The sequence below is a fragment of the Tachypleus tridentatus genome, chromosome 2 (assembly GCF_004210375.1).
Source record: "Tachypleus tridentatus isolate NWPU-2018 chromosome 2, ASM421037v1, whole genome shotgun sequence".
In the NCBI taxonomy this organism is placed as follows: domain Eukaryota; kingdom Metazoa; phylum Arthropoda; class Merostomata; order Xiphosura; family Limulidae; genus Tachypleus; species Tachypleus tridentatus.
In genome coordinates this window covers 123948260-123970361 of record NC_134826.1, presented here as the reverse complement: position 1 = coordinate 123970361, position 22102 = coordinate 123948260, and the positions used below count along the sequence as shown (strand labels likewise).

Here is a 22102-nt window from a genome sequence, read left to right as displayed (position 1 = left end):
TGAATAAGTACCAGAAGGAAATTCAACAGTGTTTTTACCCTTAAATAAACACCAGAAGGAATTCAAGTATTTAATATTCAGTATTTAAAAACATTGATACTTATTATTTTGTTAACCATATCCATATACTATTCAAAAAATATTTTGTCTTTTTCTTCATATATAAATATATTTGTTGCACAATAAAAATTAAAATAGATTTTGCTTTTATTTCTTATAACATTATTATATTTTCTTACTTTCATTTAATACTTCATTAAAGATTAATTGATCGATACGTTTCTATACTGCTCATACATTGAATCAATGTTATTGTAATGTGTTGTGTCAAAAGAAGGCTAAACACAAATTGTATATGAAAACACATTTATGGCTTTGATAGATGTATAAAATTTATAGCATTTATATCATCACTCAAATAATAGATCATCCATTTTTACTACAATTGTAACGATATGTGCCACTGTCTCTCATTTATAATCGTTATATACATACTTGAATATGAATGCACAAATCACACATACTTAATAATTGTAATTAAGTCCAGCTCAAATTAACTATAAAAATTCGACCACTAAAATACTGTAGTTGTTTGTGGTAAATGACTGGAAATTATAGCAATTAAACCTTTTTTTCAAGATTGAGTAATAAAATCTGTATACAAGATATACATTGGGTAAGAAAAAAGTATATTTTACGCATATTCAGAATACAATTTAATAAAAATAATATACGAAACAAAGAGAGTTGAAACGAAGTGGAGTGATTATTTAGAGTTGAATTCTCCTTTGATATACAGTACTGTACAAAATTATTAGGACAAGGGAATATTTTGTAATTATATCAATTTTATTGGGTTAATTCTTCTTCAATGTCATTACAGAATACTACTTTTAACTCTATGGTAATGCTCACTGATCCATGTTGACAACTGAATGAACCAGGGTGTGAATACTTAAAATTCTTTAAAATTTCCATGTACTTGTACCAAGGGCATGTCATAAGAGTTCTGCTTGAATGAACGTACCCATCAAATTTGGGGTCAGGGTAACTGTCATGGTATTCCAAGCAGTGTTTTAACCATATAAAAAGAAATTAGCAAGGAGTTAAAACATGGTACCGGTGTGTTTCAGAAGAAATACATTTAATAGCACTCCAATAATAAACCTTCACAAAAAGAGTACTAAACACTATATATTAACCTTTGTTGTTACGCTACGGCCCTAAAAGCGTAGAGAATTGTCAGTAGAGTAAAGGGTTCACATAAAAGCTTTAGGCGATGCTGGTTGAACTTTTCGACCAATTGCTGCAAACTCGAAATGCTCCACAAATACTGTCAGATATACCCAAAATCACGAGACTGAGACAAGTAAATTCTAAAATACGAAAGTAAAAAGCAGAATACCAAAACTCAATGACACTGATGTTAAGTATATTCGTCGTGCAGCCATTACGACAGAAGAAAAACTGCTACTGATCTCAAGAATGAGATAAATAACTGTGTATTAAATGTCAGAAAAGTGTCGAGTATCAGGAAAATTAAATGAAAATAGAATATTTGCCCATGTAGCAGTTTAAAACCTTTATTTCAATCTTCCAATGTTCCAAAGAAGTCATCATAGAATAAATCTTCAACACATGTTCTTGGGTAAGGAATGTTGTTTTTGCAGATGTAATATTTTGTACAGTCTCTCTCGTGAGGAAAATAACCGTCCGAAGAGGGACAATGGAATTCTGAAAAAAAAATACCATAACGTAATGGATTTTTCTCACAGCAGTTAGTATCTTGAGGCCATTTTAAATATTTTATGTGAACATAGCCCTTAAAAATACTTAATATCTAATTATTTTATGTCGACTAACAACAATCTGTTGTCAAATTATTAAATCTCATTAAAATGACATTTCCGTTATCCAAAATATTTTCTTGACTTTCACCAAATACGATAGCAAAGAGGCGCTGTCGTTCACATAGGTTTTTAAAACTATAAAAGCTATATTTTGAAATGAAATATATTACTGATATACTCTTCTTACGAAATTTATGTATTTGAACTAAATTGTCATGTTATAGATAAATAAAAATAATAGCATATTTTAAAATACTTTAACTTACTTTTATCCTTATAACAATGCTGCAACGTTAAGAAATAGAATAATTAAAGTTCAGAACAGAGGAGTTTCTTTTAAGAATATACTGGAAGTGAATTTAAAACACTACCAAGATATCCAGTGAAACTGCCATATATCTTCGAAGTTACAACTTTTTTATATCGGTTTCCTCTTACCGTGCTAAGTTGAGGACTGACCCTAACTTTGTGATCAACTTCAAACGAAAACCCGTACTAACACAAGACCTAATAGATTTCATGAGAGATATGGACAATAATTTATATGTCTCTCAGTTTGCATCCACCTAATTAGTATCATGCTTTTTTATAAAATGATATCCTTATCAACTGTCTATATCTCGTGATTTCTGTTTCACTTACAACCAGTCTTTAATGACAAAAAAATCAGAAGAGTACACAAGTTAGAACTACTTGCTTACTGTTATAAGAAATTTCCGTGGACCTCTTGAATTAAATGTTTTTATAAAAGGATTATGCTAATAATATCGATAATATAAAATATCTCACACACAGGATATTAAAATTCTTCGAAACAAACCAAAGATTTTGGAATGCGGTCATTCGTATGGAGCTATGCGCTACTATCAATAGATAACGTTCTAAAATTTATTTTCATAAAAGGTTGAAAATTATGGAGAAACATTTATTTTAAAATTTAGGTATTAAGTAGTGATAAATAATACAATAAATTTTCTTATAATAGGACTTGTGGATATTACCTCAAAATCGCAAAGAGTCATTTTGCGTTTTATTTATAATAAAATTTGTTTTATTCTATTTAACTTCTAATTGTCAATTTTTTTTTGCAAGAGGATTCCTCATACCAAAAAAATATAGATAAAATTGTATTTGACAATTTATTGTTAAATAGTGTATTTTACATATTTTTAAAAATAATTTACATTCTTTGTGCAAATCATGGACCTCTTAAATTAAAGGTGTTTTTAAAAGAATTAAGCTAAAAATATCCATAATATAAAATATCTCGTACACAGGATATTACAATTCTTCGAAACAAACCAAAGATTTTGGAATGCGGTCATTCCAATGGAGCTATAGCTACTATCAATAGATAACGTTCTAAAATATATTTTAATAAAAGTTTGAAAATTATGGAGAAACATTTATTTTAAAATTTAGGTACTAAGTAATCATAAATAATCCAATAAATTTTCTTATAATGGGATTTGTGGATACTACATTGAAAGTCGAAAGGTTTATTTTGCGTTTTATTTAAAACAATTTTTTTTGTTCTATTCAACTTCTAATTGTCAATTTCCTTTTTGCAAGATATTAGGACATTTAGCAAAGGCCAATAAATATAGATAAATATGTATTTGACAAATTATTGTAAAATAATGTATTGTACAGATCGTGTAAAATAATTTACATTCTTTGTGCAAATCATTATTCTACTGAGTGAGGTTTTAATTTTAATAGTTTCGAATAAGAAATATTACCTTCTTGTCTACTTCTGTTCCCACAGTCTACTTCCTTTTCACATGTTCCAAAGTAGTCATTATAGAATAAACCTTCAACACATGTTCTTGGGTAAGGAATGTTGTTTTTGCAGATGTAATATTTTGTACAGTCTCTCTCGTGAGGAAAATAACCGTCCGAAGAGGGACAATGGAATTCTGAAAAAAAAATACCAAAACGTAATGGATTTTTCTCACAGCAGTTAGTATCTTGAGGCCATTTTAAATATTTTATGTGAACATAGCCCTTAAAAATACTTAATATCTAATTATTTTATGTCGACTAACAACAATCTGTTGTCAAATTATTAAATCTCATTAAAATGACATTTCCGTTATCCAAAACATTTTCTTGACTTTCACCAAATACGATAGCATATAGGCGCTGTCGTTCACATAGGTTTTTAAAACTATAAAAGCTATATTTTGAAATGAAATATATTACTGATATACTCATCTTACGAAATTTATGTATTTGAACTAAATTGTCATGTTATAGATAAATAAAAATAATAGCATATTTTAAAATACTTTAACTTACTTTTATCCTTATAACAATGCTGCAACGTTAAGAAATAGAATAATTAAAGTTCAGAACAGAGGAGTTTCTTTTAAGAATATACTGGAAGTGAATTTAAAACACTACCAAGATATCCAGTGAAACTGCCATATGTCTTCGAAGTTACAACTTTTTTATATCGGTTTCCTGTTACCGTGCTAAGTTGACGACTGACCGTAAATTTGTGATCAAATTCAAACCAAAACCCGTACTAACACAAGATCTAATAGATTTCATGAGAGATATGGACAATAATTTACATCTCTCTCAGTTTGAATCCACCTAATTAGTATCACACTTTTTTTATAAAATGATATCCTTATCAAGTGTCTATATCTCGTTATTTCTGTTGCACTTTACAATCAGTTTTTATGACCAAGAAATCAGAAGTGTACACAAGTTAGAACTACTTTCTTACTGTTCAAAGAAATTTCCGTGGACCTCTTGAATTAAAGGTTTTTATAAAAGGATTATGCTAATAATATCGATAATATAAAATATCTCACACACAGGATATTAAAATTCTTCGAAACAAACCAAAGATATTGGAATGCAGTAATTTCTATTGATGTATGCGCTACTATCAAAAGTTATCGTTCTAAAATTTATTTTATAAAAGTTTGAAAATTATGGAGAAACATTTATTTTAAAATTTAGGTACTAAGTAATGATAAATAATCCAATAAATTTTCTTATAATGGGATTTGTGGATACCACCTTGAAAGTCGAAAGGGTTATTTTGCGTTTTATTTAAAACAAATTTTTTTGTTCCATTTAACTTCTAATTGTCAATTTCTTTTTTGCAAGATATTAGGACATTTAGCAAAGGCCAATAACTATAGATAAATATGTATTTGACAAATTATTGTAAAATAATGTATTGTACAGATCGTGTAAAATAATTTACATTCTTTGTGCAAATCATGATTCTACTGAGTGAGGTTTTAATTTTAAAAGTTTCAAATAAGAAATATTACCTTCTTGTCTACTTCTGTTCCCACAATCCACTTCCTTTTCACATGTTCCAAAGTAGTCATTATAGAATAAACCTTCAACACATGTTCTTGGGTAAGGAATGTTGTTTTTGCAGATGTAATATTTTGTACAGTCTCTCTCGTGAGGAAAATAACCGTCCGAAGAGGGACAATGGAATTCTGAAAAAAAAAACACCATAACGTAATTGATTTTTCTAACAGCAGTTAGTATCTTGAGGCCATTTTAAATATTTTATGTGAACATAGCCCTTAAAAATAGTTAATATCTAATTCTTTTATGTCGAGAAGCAACAATCTGTTGTCAAATTATTAAATCTCATTAAAATGACATTTCCGTTATCCAAAACATTTTCTTGACTTTCACCAAATACGATAGCATATAGGCGCTGTCGTTCACATAGGTTTTTAAAACTATAAAAGCTATATTTTGAAATGAAATATATTACTGATATACTCATCTTACGAAATTTATGTATTTGAACTAAATTGTCATGTTATAGATAATTAAAAATAATAGCATATTTTAAAATACTTTGACTTACTTTTATCCTTATAACAATGCTGCAACGTTAAGAAATAGAATAATTAAAGTTCAGAACAGAGGAGTTTCTTTTAAGAATATACTGAAAGTGAATTTAAAACACTACCAAGATATCCAGTGAAACTGCCTGATGTCTTCGAAGTTACAACTTTTTATATCGGTTTCCTGTTACCGTGCTAAGTTGAGGACTGACCCTAACTTTGTGATCAACTTGAAACGAAAACCCGTACGAACACAAGATCTAATAGATTTCATCAGAGAAATGGACAATAATTTACATCTCTCTCAGTTTGAATACACCTAATTAGTATCACGCTTTTTTATAAAATGATATCCTTATCAAGTGTCTATATCTCGTTATTTCTGTTGCACTTACAATAAGTTTTTAATGACCAAGAAATCAGAAGTGTACACAAGTTAGAACTACTTGCTTGTTGTTCAAAGAAATTTCCGTGGACCTCTTGAATTATAGGTTTTATAAAAGGATTATGCTAATAATATCGATAATATAAAATATCTCATAAACAGGATATTAAAATTCTTCGAATGAAACCAAAGATATTGGAATGCAGTCATTCCTATGGAAATATGCGCTACTATCAATAGCTAACGTTCTAAAATTTATTTTAATAAAAGTTTGAAAATTATGGAGAAACATTTATTTTAAAATTTAGGTACTAAGTAATGATAAATAATCCAATAAATTTTCTTATAATGGGATTTGTGGATACTACCTTGAAAGTCAAAAGGGTTTATTTTGCGTTTTATTTAAAACAAATTTTTTATAATGTTCCATTTAACTTCTAATTGTCAATTTCTTTTTTGCAAGATATTAGGACATTTAGCAAAGGCCAATAAATATAGATAAATATGTATTTGACAAATTATTGTAAAATAATGTATTGTACAGATCGTGTAAAATAATTTACATTCTTTGTGCAAATCATGATTCTACTGAGTGAGGTTTTAATTTTAAAAATTTCAAATAAGAAATATTACCTTCTTGTCTACTTCTGTTCCCACACTCTACTTCCTTTTCACATGTTCCAAAGTAGTCATTATAGAATAAACCTTCAACACATGTTCTTGGGTAAGGAATGTTGTTTTGCAGATGTAATATTTTGTACAGTCTCTCTCGTGAGGAAAATAACCGTCCGAAGAGGGACAATGGAATTCTGAAAAAAAAAAAACAACACAATAACGTAATTGATTTTTCTAACAGCAGTTAGTATCTTGAGGCCATTTTAAATATTTTATGTGAACATAGCCCTTAAAAATAGTTAATATCTAATTCTTTTATGTCGAGAAGCAACAATCTGTTGTCAAATTATTAAATCTCATTAAAATGACATTTCCGTTATCCAAAACATTTTCTTGACTTTCACCAAATACGATAGCAAATAGGCGCTGTCGTTCACATAGGTTTTTAAAACTATAAAAGCTATATTTTGAAATGAAATGTATTAGTGTGATACTCATCTTACCAAGTTTATGTATTTGAACTAAACTGTCATGTTATAGATAATTAAAAATAAGAGCATATTTTAAAATACATTAACTTACTTTTATCCTTATAACAAAGTTGCAACGTTAAGAAATAGAATAATAAAAGTTCAGAACGGAAGAGTTTCTTTTAAGAATATACACGAAGTGAATTTAAAACACTACCAAGATATCCAGTGAAACTGCCAGATGTTTTCGAAGTTATAACTTTTATATCGGTTTCCTGTTACCCTGCTAAGTTGAGGCCAGACCGTAACTTTGTGATCAACTTCAAACGAAAACCCGTACTAACACAAGATCTAATAGATTTCACGAGAGATATGGACAATAATTTACATCTCTCTCAGTTTGAATCCACCTAATTAGTATCACGCTTTTTTATAAAATGATATCCTTATCAACTGTCTATATCTCCTTATTTCTGTTTCACTTACAATCAGTTTTTAATGTCCAAGAAATCAGAAGTGTACACAAGTTAGAACTACTTTCTTGTTGTTCAAAGAAATTTCCGTGGACCTCTTGAATTATAGGTTTTATAAAAGGATTATGCTAATAATATCGATAATATAAAATATCTCATAAACAGGATATTAAAATTCTTCGAATGAAACCAAAGATATTGGAATGCAGTCATTCCTATGGAAATATGCGCTACTATCAATAGCTAACGTTCTAAAATTTATTTTAATAAAAGTTTGAAAATTATGGAGAAACATTTATTTTAAAATTTAGGTACTAAGTAATGATAAATAATCCAATAAATTTTCTTATAATGGGATTTGTGGATACTACCTTGAAAGTCAAAAGGGTGATTTTGCGTTTTATTTAAAACAAATTTTTTGTTCCATTTAACTTCTAATTGTCAATTTCTTTTTTGCAAGATATTAGGACATTTAGCAAAGGCCAATAAATATAGATAAATATGTATTTGACAAATTATTGTAAAATAATATATTGTACAGATCGTGTAAAATAATTTACATTCTTTGTGCAAATAATGATTCTACTGAGTGAGGTTTTAATTTTAAAAATTTCAAATAAGAAATATTACCTTCTTGTCTACTTCTGTTCCCACACTCTACTTCCTTTTCACATGTTCCAAAGTAGTCATTATAGAATAAACCTTCAACACATGTTCTTGGGTAAGGAATGTTGTTTTTGCAGATGTAATATTTTGTACAGTCTCTCTCGTGAGGAAAATAACCGTCCGAAGAGGGACAATGGAATTCTGAAAAAAAAAAAACACACCATAACGTAATTGATTTTTCTAACAGCAGTTAGTATCTTGAGGCCATTTTAAATATTTTATGTGAACATAGCCCTTAAAAATAGTTAATATCTAATTCTTTTATGTCGAGAAGCAACAATCTGTTGTCAAATTATTAAATCTCATTAAAATGACATTTCCGTTATCCAAAACATTTTCTTGACTTTCACCAAATACGATAGCAAATAGGCGCTGTCGTTCACATAGGTTTTTAAAACTATAAAAGCTATATTTTGAAATGAAATGTATTAGTGTGATACTCATCTTACCAAGTTTATGTATTTGAACTAAACTGTCATGTTATAGATAATTAAAAATAAGAGCATATTTTAAAATACATTAACTTACTTTTATCCTTATAACAAAGCTGCAACGTTAAGAAATAGAATAATAAAAGTTCAGAACAGAGGAGTTTCTTTTACCAATATACTGGAAGTGAATTGAAAACACTACCAAGATATCCAGTGAAACTGCCAGATGTTTTCGAAGTTATAACTTTTTTATATCGGTTTCCTGTTACCCTGCTAAGTTGAGGCCTGACCGTAACTTTGTGATCAACTTCAAACGAAAACCCGTACTAACACAAAACCTAAAAGATTTCACGAGAGATATGGACAATAATTTACATCTCTCTCAGTTTGAATCCACCTAATTAGTATCACGCTTATTTATAAAATGATATCCTTATCAACTGTCTATATCTCCTTATTTCTGTTGCACTTACAATCAGTTTTTAATGTCCAAGAAATCAGAAGTGTACGCAAGTTAGGACTACTTGCTTGTTGTTCAAAGAAATTTCCGTGGACCTCTTGAATTATAGGTTTTTATAAAAGGATTATGCTAATAATATCGATAATATAAAATATCTCATAAACAGGATATTAAAATTCTTCGAATGAAACCAAAGATATTGGAATGCAGTCATTCCTATGGAAATATGCGCTACTATCAATAGCTAACGTTCTAAAATTTATTTTAATAAAAGTTTGAAAATTATGGAGAAACATTTATTTTAAAATTTAGGTACTAAGTAATGATAAATAATCCAATAAATTTTCTTATAATGGGATTTGTGGATACTACCTTGAAAGTCAAAAGGGTGATTTTGCGTTTTATTTAAAACAAATTTTTTGTTCCATTTAACTTCTAATTGTCAATTTCTTTTTTGCAAGATATTAGGACATTTAGCAAAGGCCAATAAATATAGATAAATATGTATTTGACAAATTATTGTAAAATAATGTATTGTACAGATCGTGTAAAATAATTTACATTCTTTGTGCAAATCATGATTCTACTGAGTGAGGTTTTAATTTTAAAAATTTCAAATAAGAAATATTACCTTCTTGTCTACTTCTGTTCCCACACTCTACTTCCTTTTCACATGTTCCAAAGTAGTCATTATAGAATAAACCTTCAACACATGTTCTTGGGTAAGGAATGTTGTTTTTGCAGATGTAATATTTTGTACAGTCTCTCTCGTGAGGAAAATAACCGTCCGAAGAGGGACAATGGAATTCTGAAAAAAAAAAAACACACATAACGTAATTGATTTTTCTAACAGCAGTTAGTATCTTGAGGCCATTTTAAATATTTTATGTGAACATAGCCCTTCAAAATAGTTAATATCTAATTGTTTTATGTCGAGAAGCAACAATCTGTTGTCAAATTATTAAATCTCATTAAAATGACATTTCCGTTATCCAAAACATTTTCTTGACTTTCACCAAATACGATAGCAAATAGGCGCTGTCGTTCACATAGGTTTTTTAAAACTATAAAAGCTATATTTTGAAATGAAATGTATTAGTGTGATACTCATCTTACCAAGTTTATGTATTTGAACTAAACTGTCATGTTATAGATAATTAAAAATAAGAGCATATTTTAAAATACATTAACTTACTTTTATCCTTATAACAAAGCTGCAACGTTAAGAAATAGAATAATAAAAGTTCAGAACAGAGGAGTTTCTTTTACCAATATACTGGAAGTGAATTGAAAACACTACCAAGATATCCAGTGAAACTGCCAGATGTTTTCGAAGTTATAACTTTTTATATCGGTTTCCTGTTACCCTGCTAAGTTGAGGCCTGACCGTAACTTTGTGATCAACTTCAAACGAAAACCCGTACTAACACAAAACCTAATAGATTTCACGAGAGATATGGACAATAATTTACATCTCTCTCAGTTTGAATCCACCTAATTAGTATCACGCTTTTTTATAAAATGATATCCTTATCAACTGTCTATATCTCGTTATTTCTGTTTCACTTACAATCAGTTTTTAATGACCAAGAAATCAGAAGAGTACACAAGTTAGAACTACTTTCTTACTGTCCTAAGAAATTTCCGTGGACCTCTTGAATTAAAGGTTTTTTGTAAAAGGATTATGCTAATAATATCGATAATATAAAATATCTCACACACAGGATATTAAAATTCTTCGAAACAAACCAAAGATTTTGGAATGCGGTCATTCGTATGGAGCTATGCGCTACTATCAATAGCTAACGTTCTAAAATTTATTTTAATAAAAGTTTGAAAATTATGGAGAAACATTTATTTTAAAATTTAGGTACTAAGTAATGATAAATAATCCAATAAATTTTCTTATAATGGGATTTGTGGATACTACCTTGAAAGTCGAAAGGGTTATTTTGCGTTTTATTTAAAACAAATTTTTTGTTCCATTTAACTTCTAATTGTCAATTTCTTTTTTGCAAGATATTAGGACATTTAGCAAAGGCCAATAAATATAGATAAATATGTATTTGACAAATTATTGTAAAATAATGTATTGTACAGATCGTGTAAAATAATTTACATTCTTTGTGCAAATCATGATTCTACTGAGTGAGGTTTTAATTTTAAAAATTTCAAATAAGAAATATTACCTTCTTGTCTACTTCTGTTCCCACACTCTACTTCCTTTTCACATGTTCCAAAGTAGTCATTATAGAATAAACCTTCAACACATGTTCTTGGGTAAGGAATGTTGTTTTTGCAGATGTAATATTTTGTACAGTCTCTCTCGTGAGGAAAATAACCGTCCGAAGAGGGACAATGGAATTCTGAAAAAAAAAAAAACACCATAACGTAATGGATTTTTCTAACAGCAATTAGTATCTTGAGGCCATTTTAAATATTTTGTGTGAACATAGCCCTTAAAAATAGTTAATATCTAATTATTTCATGTCGACAAGCAACTATCTGTTGTCAAATTATTAAATCTCATTAAAATGGCATTTCCGTTATCCAAAACATTTTCTTGACTTTCACCAAATACGATAGCAAATAGGCGCTGTCGTTCACATAGGTTTTTAAAATTATAAAAGCTATGTTTTGAAACGAAATGTATTACTGATATACTCATCTTACGAAATTTATGTATTTGAACTAAATTGTTATGTTATAGATAATTAAAAATAAGAGCATATTTTAAAGTACATTAACTTATTTTCACTCTTATAACAAAGTTGCAACGTTAAGAAATAGAATAATAAAAGTTCAGAACGGAAGAGTTTCTTTTAAGAATATACAGGAAGTGAATTTAAAAAAATACAAATATATCCAGTAAAACTGCCGAATGTCTTCGAAGTTATAACTTTTTATATCGGTTTCCTGTTACCGTGCTAAGTTGAGTACAGACCGTAACTTTGTGATCAACTCCAAGCAAAAACCCTTACTAACACAAGATCTAATAGATTTCACGAGAGATATGGACAATAATTTACATCTCTCTCAGTTTGAATCCACCTAATTAGTATCACGCTTTTTTATAAAATGATATCCTTATCAACTGTCTATATCTCGTTATTTCTGTTTCACTTACAATCAGTTTTTAATGACCAAGAAATCAGAAGAGTACACAAGTTAGAACTACTTTCTTACTGTCCTAAGAAATTTCCGTGGACCTCTTGAATTAAAGGTTTTTGTAAAAGGATTATGCTAATAATATCGATAATATAAAATATCTCACACACAGGATATTAAAATTCTTCGAAACAAACCAAAGATTTTGGAATGCGGTCATTCGTATGGAGCTATGCGCTACTATCAATAGATAACGTTCTAAAATATATTTTAATAAAAGTTTGAAAATTATGGAGAAACATTTATTTTAAAATTTAGGTATTAAGTAATGATAAATAATCCAATAAATTTTCATTTAATAGGATTTGTGGATACTACCTTGAAAGTCGAAAGGGTTATTTTGCGTTTTATTTAAAACAAATTTTGTTTTGATCTATTTAACTTCTAATTGTCAATTTCCTTTTTGCAAGATATTAGGACATTTATCAAAGGCCAATAAATTTAGATAAAAATGTATTTGACAAATTATTGTAAAATAATGTATGTTACAGTCGTGTAAAATAATTTACATTCTTTGTGCAAATCACGATTCTACGGAGTGAGGTTTTAATTTTAAAAGTTTCAAATAAGAAATATTACCTTCTTGTCTACTTCTGTTCCCACAGTCCACTTCCTTTTCACATGTTCCAAAGTAGTCATTATAGAATAAACCTTCAACACATGTTCTTGGGTAAGGAATGTTGTTTTTGCAGATGTAATATTTTGTACAGTCTCTCTCGTGAGGAAAATAACCGTCCGAAGAGGGACAATGGAATTCTGAAAAAAAAACACCATAACGTAATTGATTTTTTGAACAGCAGTTAGTATCTTGAGGCCATTTTAAATATTTTATGTGAACATAGCCCTTAAAAATAGTTAATATCTAATTCTTTTATGTCGAGAAGCAACAATCTGTTGTCAAATTATTAAATCTCATTAAAATGACATTTCCGTTATCCAAAACATTTTCTTGACTTTCACCAAATACGATAGCAAATAGGCGCTGTCGTTCACATAGGTTTTTTAAAATTATAAAAGCTATGTTTTGAAACGAAATGTATTACTGATATACTCATCTTACGAAATTTATGTATTTGAACAAAATTGTTATGTTATAGATAATTAAAAATAAGAGCATATTTTAAAGTACATTAACTTATTTTTACTCTTATAACAAAGTTGCAACGTTAAGAAATAGAATAATAAAAGTTCAGAACGGAAGAGTTTCTTTTAAGAATATACAGGAAGTGAATTTAAAAAAATACAAATATATCCAGTAAAACTGCCGAATGTCTTCGAAGTTATAACTTTTTATATCGGTTTCCTGTTACCGTGCTAAGTTGAGTACAGACCGTAACTTTGTGATCAACTCCAAGCAAAAACCCTTACTAACACAAGATCTAATAGATTTCACGAGAGATATGGACAATAATTTACATCTCTCTCAGTTTGAATCCACCTAATTAGTATCACGCTTTTTTATAAAATGATATCCTTATCAACTGTCTATATCTCCTTATTTCTGTTGCACTTACAATCAGTTCTTAATGTCCAAGAAATCACAAGTGTACGCAAGTTAGGACTACTTGCTTGTTGTTCAAAGAAATTTCCGTGGACCTCTTGAATTATAGGTTTTTTATAAAAGGATTATGCTAATAATATCGATAATATAAAATATCTCATAAACAGGATATTAAAATTCTTCGAATGAAAACAAAGATATTGGAATGCAGTAATTTCTATGGATGTATGCGCTACTATCAAAAGTTAACCTTCTAAAATTTATTTTCATAAAATTTTGAAAATTATGGAGAAACATTTATTTTAAAATTTAGGTATTAAGTAGTGATAAATAATACAAAAAATTTTCTTATACTAGGACTTGTGGATATTACCTCTAAATCCCAAAGGGTCATTTTGCGTTTTATTTAAAACAATTTTTTTTGTTCTGTCTAACTTCTAATTGTCAATTTTCTTTTTTGAAGAGGATTCCTGATACCAAAAAATTATAGATAAAAATGTATTTGACAAGTTGGTGTAAAATAGTGTATTTTACAGATCTTGTAAAAATAATTTACATTCTTTGTGCAAATCATGGACCTCTTGAATTAAAGGTGTTTTTAAAAGAATTATGCTAAAAATATCCCTAATATATAATATCTCGTACACAGGATATTACAATTCTTCGAATCAACCCAAAGATTTTGGAATGCGGTCATTCCTATGGACCTATACGGTACTATCAATAGATAACGTTCTAAAATATATTTTAATAAAAGTTTGAAAATTATGGAGAAACATTTATTTTAAAATTTAGGTACTAAGTAATGATAAATAATCCAATAAATTTTCTTATGATAGGATTTGTGGGTACTACCTTGAAAGTCGAAAGGGTTATTTTACGTTTTATTTAAAACAAATTTTTTGTTCTACGAGATCTGTTCAAAAAATACGCGGACTGTTTGAAATGCGCGGCTCCAGTTGGTTCCAGGGGAATCCGCTTGGTGTTGCTAGGTTCGCACATATCAGCTGATTACGACGCCATTTCCCGATTGCAGATATCTTTCTTTGTGTATTAGCTACGCGGTTTCAAGTGAAGTGCGACTTTTTCGTTTGGCGGATTTCAGAATGAATGACCTGATGGAGCAACGACTTGCTGTGAAATTTTGTGTTAAACTTGGAAAATCTGCGACTGAAACTTTTGCTATGCTTAACACGGCTTACGGTGATGTTGCTATGAAGCGTACGGCATGTTTCAAGTGGCATGAACGTTTTAAGGATGGTCGACAGTCCATTGAAGATGATCAGCGTCCTGGACGTTCTTCCACGTCAACTGACGACCCACACGTCGACAAAATCAACACCCTGGTGCGGGCAAATCAACGTCTGACTGTCAGGGAGCTTGCTGAAGTGTGTGGGATATCAGTTGGATCTTGTTACGAGATTTTGACCGAAAATTTGAAGATGCACCGCGTTGCTTCGAAATTTGTGCCTCAGAACTCGTGCGTTTTTGGCCAAACACTCGATCACTGTTCTTTCCCACATCCCTACTCACCTGACCTTGCTCCTTGCGATTTTTTCTTGTTCCCCAAACTCAAAAGACCCTTGAAAGGAAGAAGATTTGAGACGATTCCCGATATTAAGTCAAATACGACGAAGGAGGTGGAGGACATTACAATAGAAGCGTACCAGGACTGTTTTAACAAGTGGAAACACCGTTGGGATAAGTGTGTGCGTTGGGGAGGAGAGTACTTTGAAGGGGTCCAAGACCTGTAACTTCTAAATAAAGTACATTTTGTTTTATGACATCAGTATGCGTATTTTTTTAACAGCTCTCGTATTTAACTTCTAATTGTCAATTTTCTTTTTGCAAGATATTAGGACATTTAGCAAAGGCCAATAAATATAGATAAATATGTATTTGACAAATTATTGTAAAATAATGTATTTTACAGATCGTGTAAAACAATTTACATTCTTTGTGCAAATCATGATTCTACTGAGTGAGGTTTTAATTTTAAAAGTTTCAAATAAGAAATATTACCTTCTTGTCTACTTCTGTTCCCACAGTCTACTTCCTTTTCACATGTTCCAAAGTAGTCATTATAGAATAAACCTTCAACACATGTTCTTGGGTAAGGAATGTTGTTTTTGCAGATGTAATATTTTGTACAGTCTCTCTCGTGAGGAAAATAACCGTCCGAAGAGGGACAATGGAATTCTGAAAAAAAAACACCATAACGTAATGGATTTTTCTAACAGCAGTTAGTATCTTGAGGCCAATTTAAATATTTTATGTGAACATAGCCCTTAAAAATAGTTAATATCTAATTATTTTATGTCGACAAGCAATAATCTGTTGTCAAGTTATTAAATCTCATTAAAATGACATTTTCTTGACTTTCACCAAGTACGATATCAAATAGGCGCTGTCGTTCACATAGGTTTTTAAAACTATAAAAGCTATATTTTGAAATGAAATGTATTAGGGATATACTCATCTTACGAAATTTATGTATTTGAACTAAATTGTCATGTTATAGATAATTAAAAATAAGAGCATATTTTAAAATACAATGACTAATTTTATCCTTATAACAAAGTTGCAACGTTAAGAAATAGAATAATAAAAGTTCAGAACGGAAAAGTTTCTTTTAAGAATATACAGGAAGTGAATTTAAAAAAAATACCAATATATCCAGTGAAACTGCCGAATGTCTTCGAAGTTATAACTTTTTATATCGGTTTCCTGTTACCCGTGCTAAGTTGAGGACAGACTGTAACTTTGTGATCAACTTCAAACGAAAACCCGTACTAACACAAGATCTAATTGATTTAATGAGAGATATGGACACTAATTTACATCTCTCTCAGGTTGAATCCACCTAATTAGTATCACGCTTTTTTATAAAATGATATCCTTATCAACTGTCTATATCTCGTTATTTCTGTTTCACTTACAATCAGTTTTTAATGACCAAGAAATCAGAAGAGTACACAAGTTAGAACTACTTTCTTACTGTTCTAAGAAATTTCCGTGGACCTCTTGAATTAAAGGTTTTTGTAAAAGGATTATGCTAATAATATCGATAATATAAAATATCTCACACACAGGATATTAAAATTCTTCGAAACAAACCAAAGATTTTGGAATGCGGTCATTCGTATGAAGCTATGCGCTACTATCAATAGATAACGTTCTAAAATATATTTTAATAAAAGTTTGAAAATTATGGAGAAACATTTATTTTAAAATTTAGGTATTAAGTAATGATAAATAATCCAATAAATTTTCTTTTAATAGGATTTGTGGATACTACCTTGAAAGTCGAAAGGGTTATTTTGCGTTTTATTTAAAACAAATTTTGTTTTGCTCTATTTAACTTCTAATTGTCAATTTCCTTTTTGCAAGATATTAAGACATTTATCAAAGGCCAATAAATTTAGATAAAAATGTATTTGACAAATTATTGTAAAATAATGTATTTTACAGATCGTGTAAAATAATTTACATTCTTTGTGCAAATCATGATTCTACGGAGTGAGGTTTTAATTTTAAAAGTTTCAAATAAGAAATATTACCTTCTTGTCTACTTCTGTTCCCACAGTCTACTTCCTTTTCACATGTTCCAAAGTAGTCATTATAGAATAAACCTTCAACACATGTTCTAGGGTAAGGAATGTTGTTTTTGCAGATGTAATATTTTGTACAGTCTCTCTCGTGAGGAAAATAACCGTCCGAAGAGGGACAATGGAATTCTGAAAAAAAAAACACCATAACGTAATGGATTTTTCTAACAGCAGTTAGTATCTTGAGGCCAATTTAAATATTTTATGTGAACATAGCCTTTAAAAATAGTTAATATCTAATTATTTTATGTCGACAAGCAACAATCTGTTGTCAAATTATTAAATCTCATTAAAATGACATTTCCGTTATCCAAAACATTTTCTTGACTTTCACCAAGTACGATAGCAAATAGGCGCTGTCGTTCACATAAGTTTTTAAAACTATAAAAGCTATATTTTGAAACGAAATGTATTACTGATATACTCATCTTACGAAATTTATGTATTTGAACTAAATTGTCATGTTATAGATAATTAAAAATAATAGCATATTTTAAAGTACATTAACTTATTTTCATTCTTATAACAAAGTTGCAACGTTAAGAAATAGAATAATAAAAGTTCAGAACAGAAGAGTTTATTTTAAGAATATACAGGAAGTGAATTTAAAACACTACCAATATATCCAGTGAAACTGCCGAATGTCTTCGATGTTATAACTTTTATATCGATTTCCTGTTACCCGTGCTAAGTTGAGGACAGACCGTACCTTTGTGATCAACTTCAAACGAAAACCCGTACTAACACAAGATCTTATAGATTTCACGAGAGATATGGACAATAATTTACATCTCTCTCAGTTTAAATCCACCTAATTAGTATCACGCTTTTTTATAAAATGATATCCTTATCAACTGTCTATATCTCCTTATTTCTGTTGCACTTTAAAATCGGTTTTTATTACCAAGAAATCAGAAGTGTACGCAAGTTAGGACTACTTGCTTATTGTTCAAAGAAATTTCCGTGGACCTCTTGAATTAAAGGTTTTTATAAAAGGATTATGCTAATAATATCGATAATATAAAATATCTCATACACATGATATTAAAATTCTTCGAATGAAACCAAATATATTGAAATGCAGTAATTTCTATGGATGTATGCGCTACTATCAAAAGTTAACGTTCTAAAATTTATTTGCATAAAAGTTTGGGCCTGGCATAGCCAAGCGTGTAAGGCGTGCGACTCGTAAACCGAGGGTCGCGGGTTCGCGCCCGCGTCGCGCTAAAGATGCTCATTCTCCCAGCCGTGGTGGTGTATAATGTGACGGTCAATCCCACTATTCGTTGGTAAAAGAGTAGCCCAAGAGTTGGTGGTGGGTGGTGATGACTAGCTGTTTTCTCTCTAGTCTTACACTGCTAAATTAGGGACGGCTAGCACAGATAGACCTCGAGTAGCTTTGTGCGAAATTCCAAAAACGAACAAAACATAAAAGTTTGAAAATTATGGAGAAACATTTATTTTAAAATTTAGGTATTAAGTAATGATAAATAATCCAATAAATTTTCTTATAATAGGACTTGTGGATATTACCTCAAAATCCCAAATGGTCATTTTGCGTTTTATTTATAATAAAATTTGTTTTATTCTATTTAACTTCTAATTGTCAATTTTCTTTTTGCAAGAGGATTCCTCATACCAAAAAAATATAGATAAAAATGTATTTGACAATTTATTGTAAAATAGTGTATTTTACAGATCTTTTAAAAATAATTTACATTCTTTGTGCAAATCATGGACTTCTTGAATTAAAGGTGTTTGTAAAAGAATTATGCTAAAAATATCCATAATATAAAATATTTCGTACACAGGATGTTACAATTCTTCGAAACAAACCAAAGATATTGGAATGCGGTCATTCCTATGGAGCTATGTGCTACTATCTATAGTTAACGTTCTAAAATTAATTTAAAAACAAACTTATTATCTTTTCTATAAATGAAGATAACACTGTAATTATTTATCACCATTAAATTCCATCAAGGAACATAGGGCCGCAATTGCTTGCGGATTCTTCAACAGGTATTTAAGTGAGTAGGTTGTTAGCCCACTGCACCGATCCGTCCCTAATTTAGTAGTGTTAGACTAGAGGGAAGGCCGCTAGTCATCACCACCCACCGCCAACTCTTGGACTACTGTTTTACCAACGAATAATGGGATTGACCGTCACATTATAACGCCTCCACGGCTGTAATGGCGAGCATGTTTGGCGCGACGCGGTCGCTAACCCGCGAATTACGAGTCTGACTCCTTACGCGCTTGACCATGCCAGGCCCCTAACAGTGAAATAGAAATAGAAATTGGGTACTTGCTTCGTGATTAGTTCTACTCTGACTAAACAGTAATGAAGCTTTATGTGTATTTTTCATTTTCAGTAACATGTACTTGAAACACAACACACGATATTGTGAAACAAAAAATAATATTGACCCACCCGAAAGGTATTGTAACCAACAAAATTCGTAAATCTTTGGAAATAATTAAATATAAAAGAAAAGATAATGTTTGGTTTGAATCTCGCGCAAAGCTACTCGAGAGTTATCTGCGCTAACTGTCCCTAATTTAGCAATGTAAGACTAGATCGAAGGTCGCTAGTCATCACCATCCACTGCTAACACTTGGGCTACTCTTTTACCAACGAATCGTGGGATTGATTGTCACATTATAAAGCTTCGATGGCTGAAAGGGCGAGCATGTGTGGTGTGACAGGGATTCGAATCCGCGACCCTCAGATTACGATTCGAGCGCCTTAATCACATGGCCGTGCCGGGCCCATTACATCAAGAACTAACAAAATAAATATAATATTTCTTATTATCCAAAGTACACTGCGTTAAAAACTAACAACATAAAAGTTATATTTCTTACCAAGTAGAACTGCAAAGGTAAATAAGGAGACCATGCTTACTTGGCTTTCTTGTAAATATCACAACATGATATAAAGATTATATAAAGCATAGATGGCACTGACAGGTGACAGACTTCTAAATGTTCTGTGTGAAAAGTAATCCTGTTCAGAGTGATAACAAACATTGTCTTATGTGTCAAATCTTCCTATAAACCGTATGGTGTTTAGATATCAATAAATGCAAGTTAGAGTGTTTTACTCAAGACCATTAGCACAAAGGCCACGAGAGCAGGTGAGAGAGCACTTGAAGTTTAAACCGTCACGTCTCAGCGTTACATTTTTGAAATAAAAATGCTTTGATTATCTCTCCTGATTATTTGCTTTCAATAGTTTGATATTTATGCGCTAATATGAGTTATCTTACTAACATTTTTGTTTTAATAAACCATTTTAGAACAAACAGCGTGTCTATTGTTTCTTCACGCAGACTTTTTTCAATTATGTAAAATTTGAAGCGAATCGCAAACTGATAATATTTCATAACTAAAATATCTTATTTTGGATAAATTTTATACACATTTAGGAGTTATTTATTGTATTACAAATTATGATATACGCTGTATTATATAAAAATATCTTTCACTCTTCATTAGAATTTTTTTTTTTTTAATTCTTGAAGTAAAATGTTACTGTATCCATGTTTTGACAGATAGTTTTGGATTTTATTACAAATAATAACCCATTAATAAAACTTGTTGCGAAACAGATCTGTATTATTTTGGTATTAAACTATTGAAAGCCGAATCAATGGTCGTTGTGAGAAAAAAAATCTATGATATCAGTGAAATAAGGAAATGATCCTCCCGTGGAACAGCTGTAAGATTACAAACTTACAACTCTAAAATTTGGGGTCTGATTCTCCGAGATAGATAGAGTGCTGTTTCTTAGTGCAAAGCTACACAATGGACTATATGCACTCTGTCTACTACGGAAAATTGAACCTTGTACTCTATTTTAGCGTTATAAAATCGTAAACTTACTACTGGCACACCTGAGGACTAAATGATAATGTAAATTAAATGGGCATCTAAGAATGTTGTGATCCCAAGTTAGTGGTTTAAAACGGTCAAAAGTGAGCTTTACATAGAACTAAAGGCTGGATATAATACGTGCATTTTCATATGGGTTAGACATTAAATAACAGAAAAGTAAATTTGAATATCAGAACTATTATAACGTAGCAAAATTTCGAGGAAAACTCTAATATGACTATACTGCAATATGCTAGAATATGAAATGTATGATTTTCTTCTAAATGAAAATCTAGCTCTGAGTTTGTTGCTGTTTTTGGGATTATAGCTAGCGGTGTATGATACAAAACAAATAACATTTACCTCATTCAGGACGTTCAACAAATTACACAACTACACATGGAAATGAGAAAAATGGAACAGATCAATCCTTTTAAACTCATAAATTTTTACTCCCTGCTTAAATATTCCCCTGTTCTCGGATATTTTAGCCAACCGAGCTACCGCGTCTTGAATAGGTAAAACAAACAGCTGGAAAATATTACCATGGTTTGATACGAACAGCCTACGTCTACCAACACGCCATTAGAATGTGTGGACTGCACTCATTCTGGGAAAGCTAAACCACCCCTGATGAGGGTGTTATCCATAGTTCTACCCTGACTTTCTTTTTGTTATTATTATTCGAAATTACCTGGTCTTTTTTTTTACCTTTCAAAGTGTTCGTTTCCAGCCTTCAAATAGTAACACCTTTAATGGT

The 22102-nt window shown here is 30.2% G+C and overlaps 1 protein-coding gene and 1 long non-coding RNA gene across 2 annotated transcripts; both read right to left on the bottom strand.

Moving 5' to 3' along the window:
- Positions 1–349: 349 nt before the first annotated feature.
- LOC143245009 (uncharacterized) lies at positions 350–6812 on the bottom strand. The gene is made up of 4 exons (XR_013025425.1): positions 6705–6812; positions 5147–5323; positions 3593–3769; positions 350–1734 (listed from the first exon to the last, which is right to left on the bottom strand). It is a non-coding gene; the product is annotated as an uncharacterized LOC143245009 (long non-coding RNA).
- On the bottom strand, positions 6732–20448 carry LOC143245598 (uncharacterized). The gene is made up of 8 exons (XM_076491955.1): positions 20332–20448; positions 17416–17592; positions 15878–16054; positions 12934–13110; positions 11376–11552; positions 9818–9994; positions 8260–8436; positions 6732–6880 (listed from the first exon to the last, which is right to left on the bottom strand). The coding sequence occupies exons 1-8, from the start codon at positions 20363–20365 to the stop codon at positions 6732–6734; spliced, it is 1245 nt and encodes a 414-aa protein (XP_076348070.1). The 5' UTR covers positions 20366–20448.
- Positions 20449–22102: the final 1654 nt, after the last annotated feature.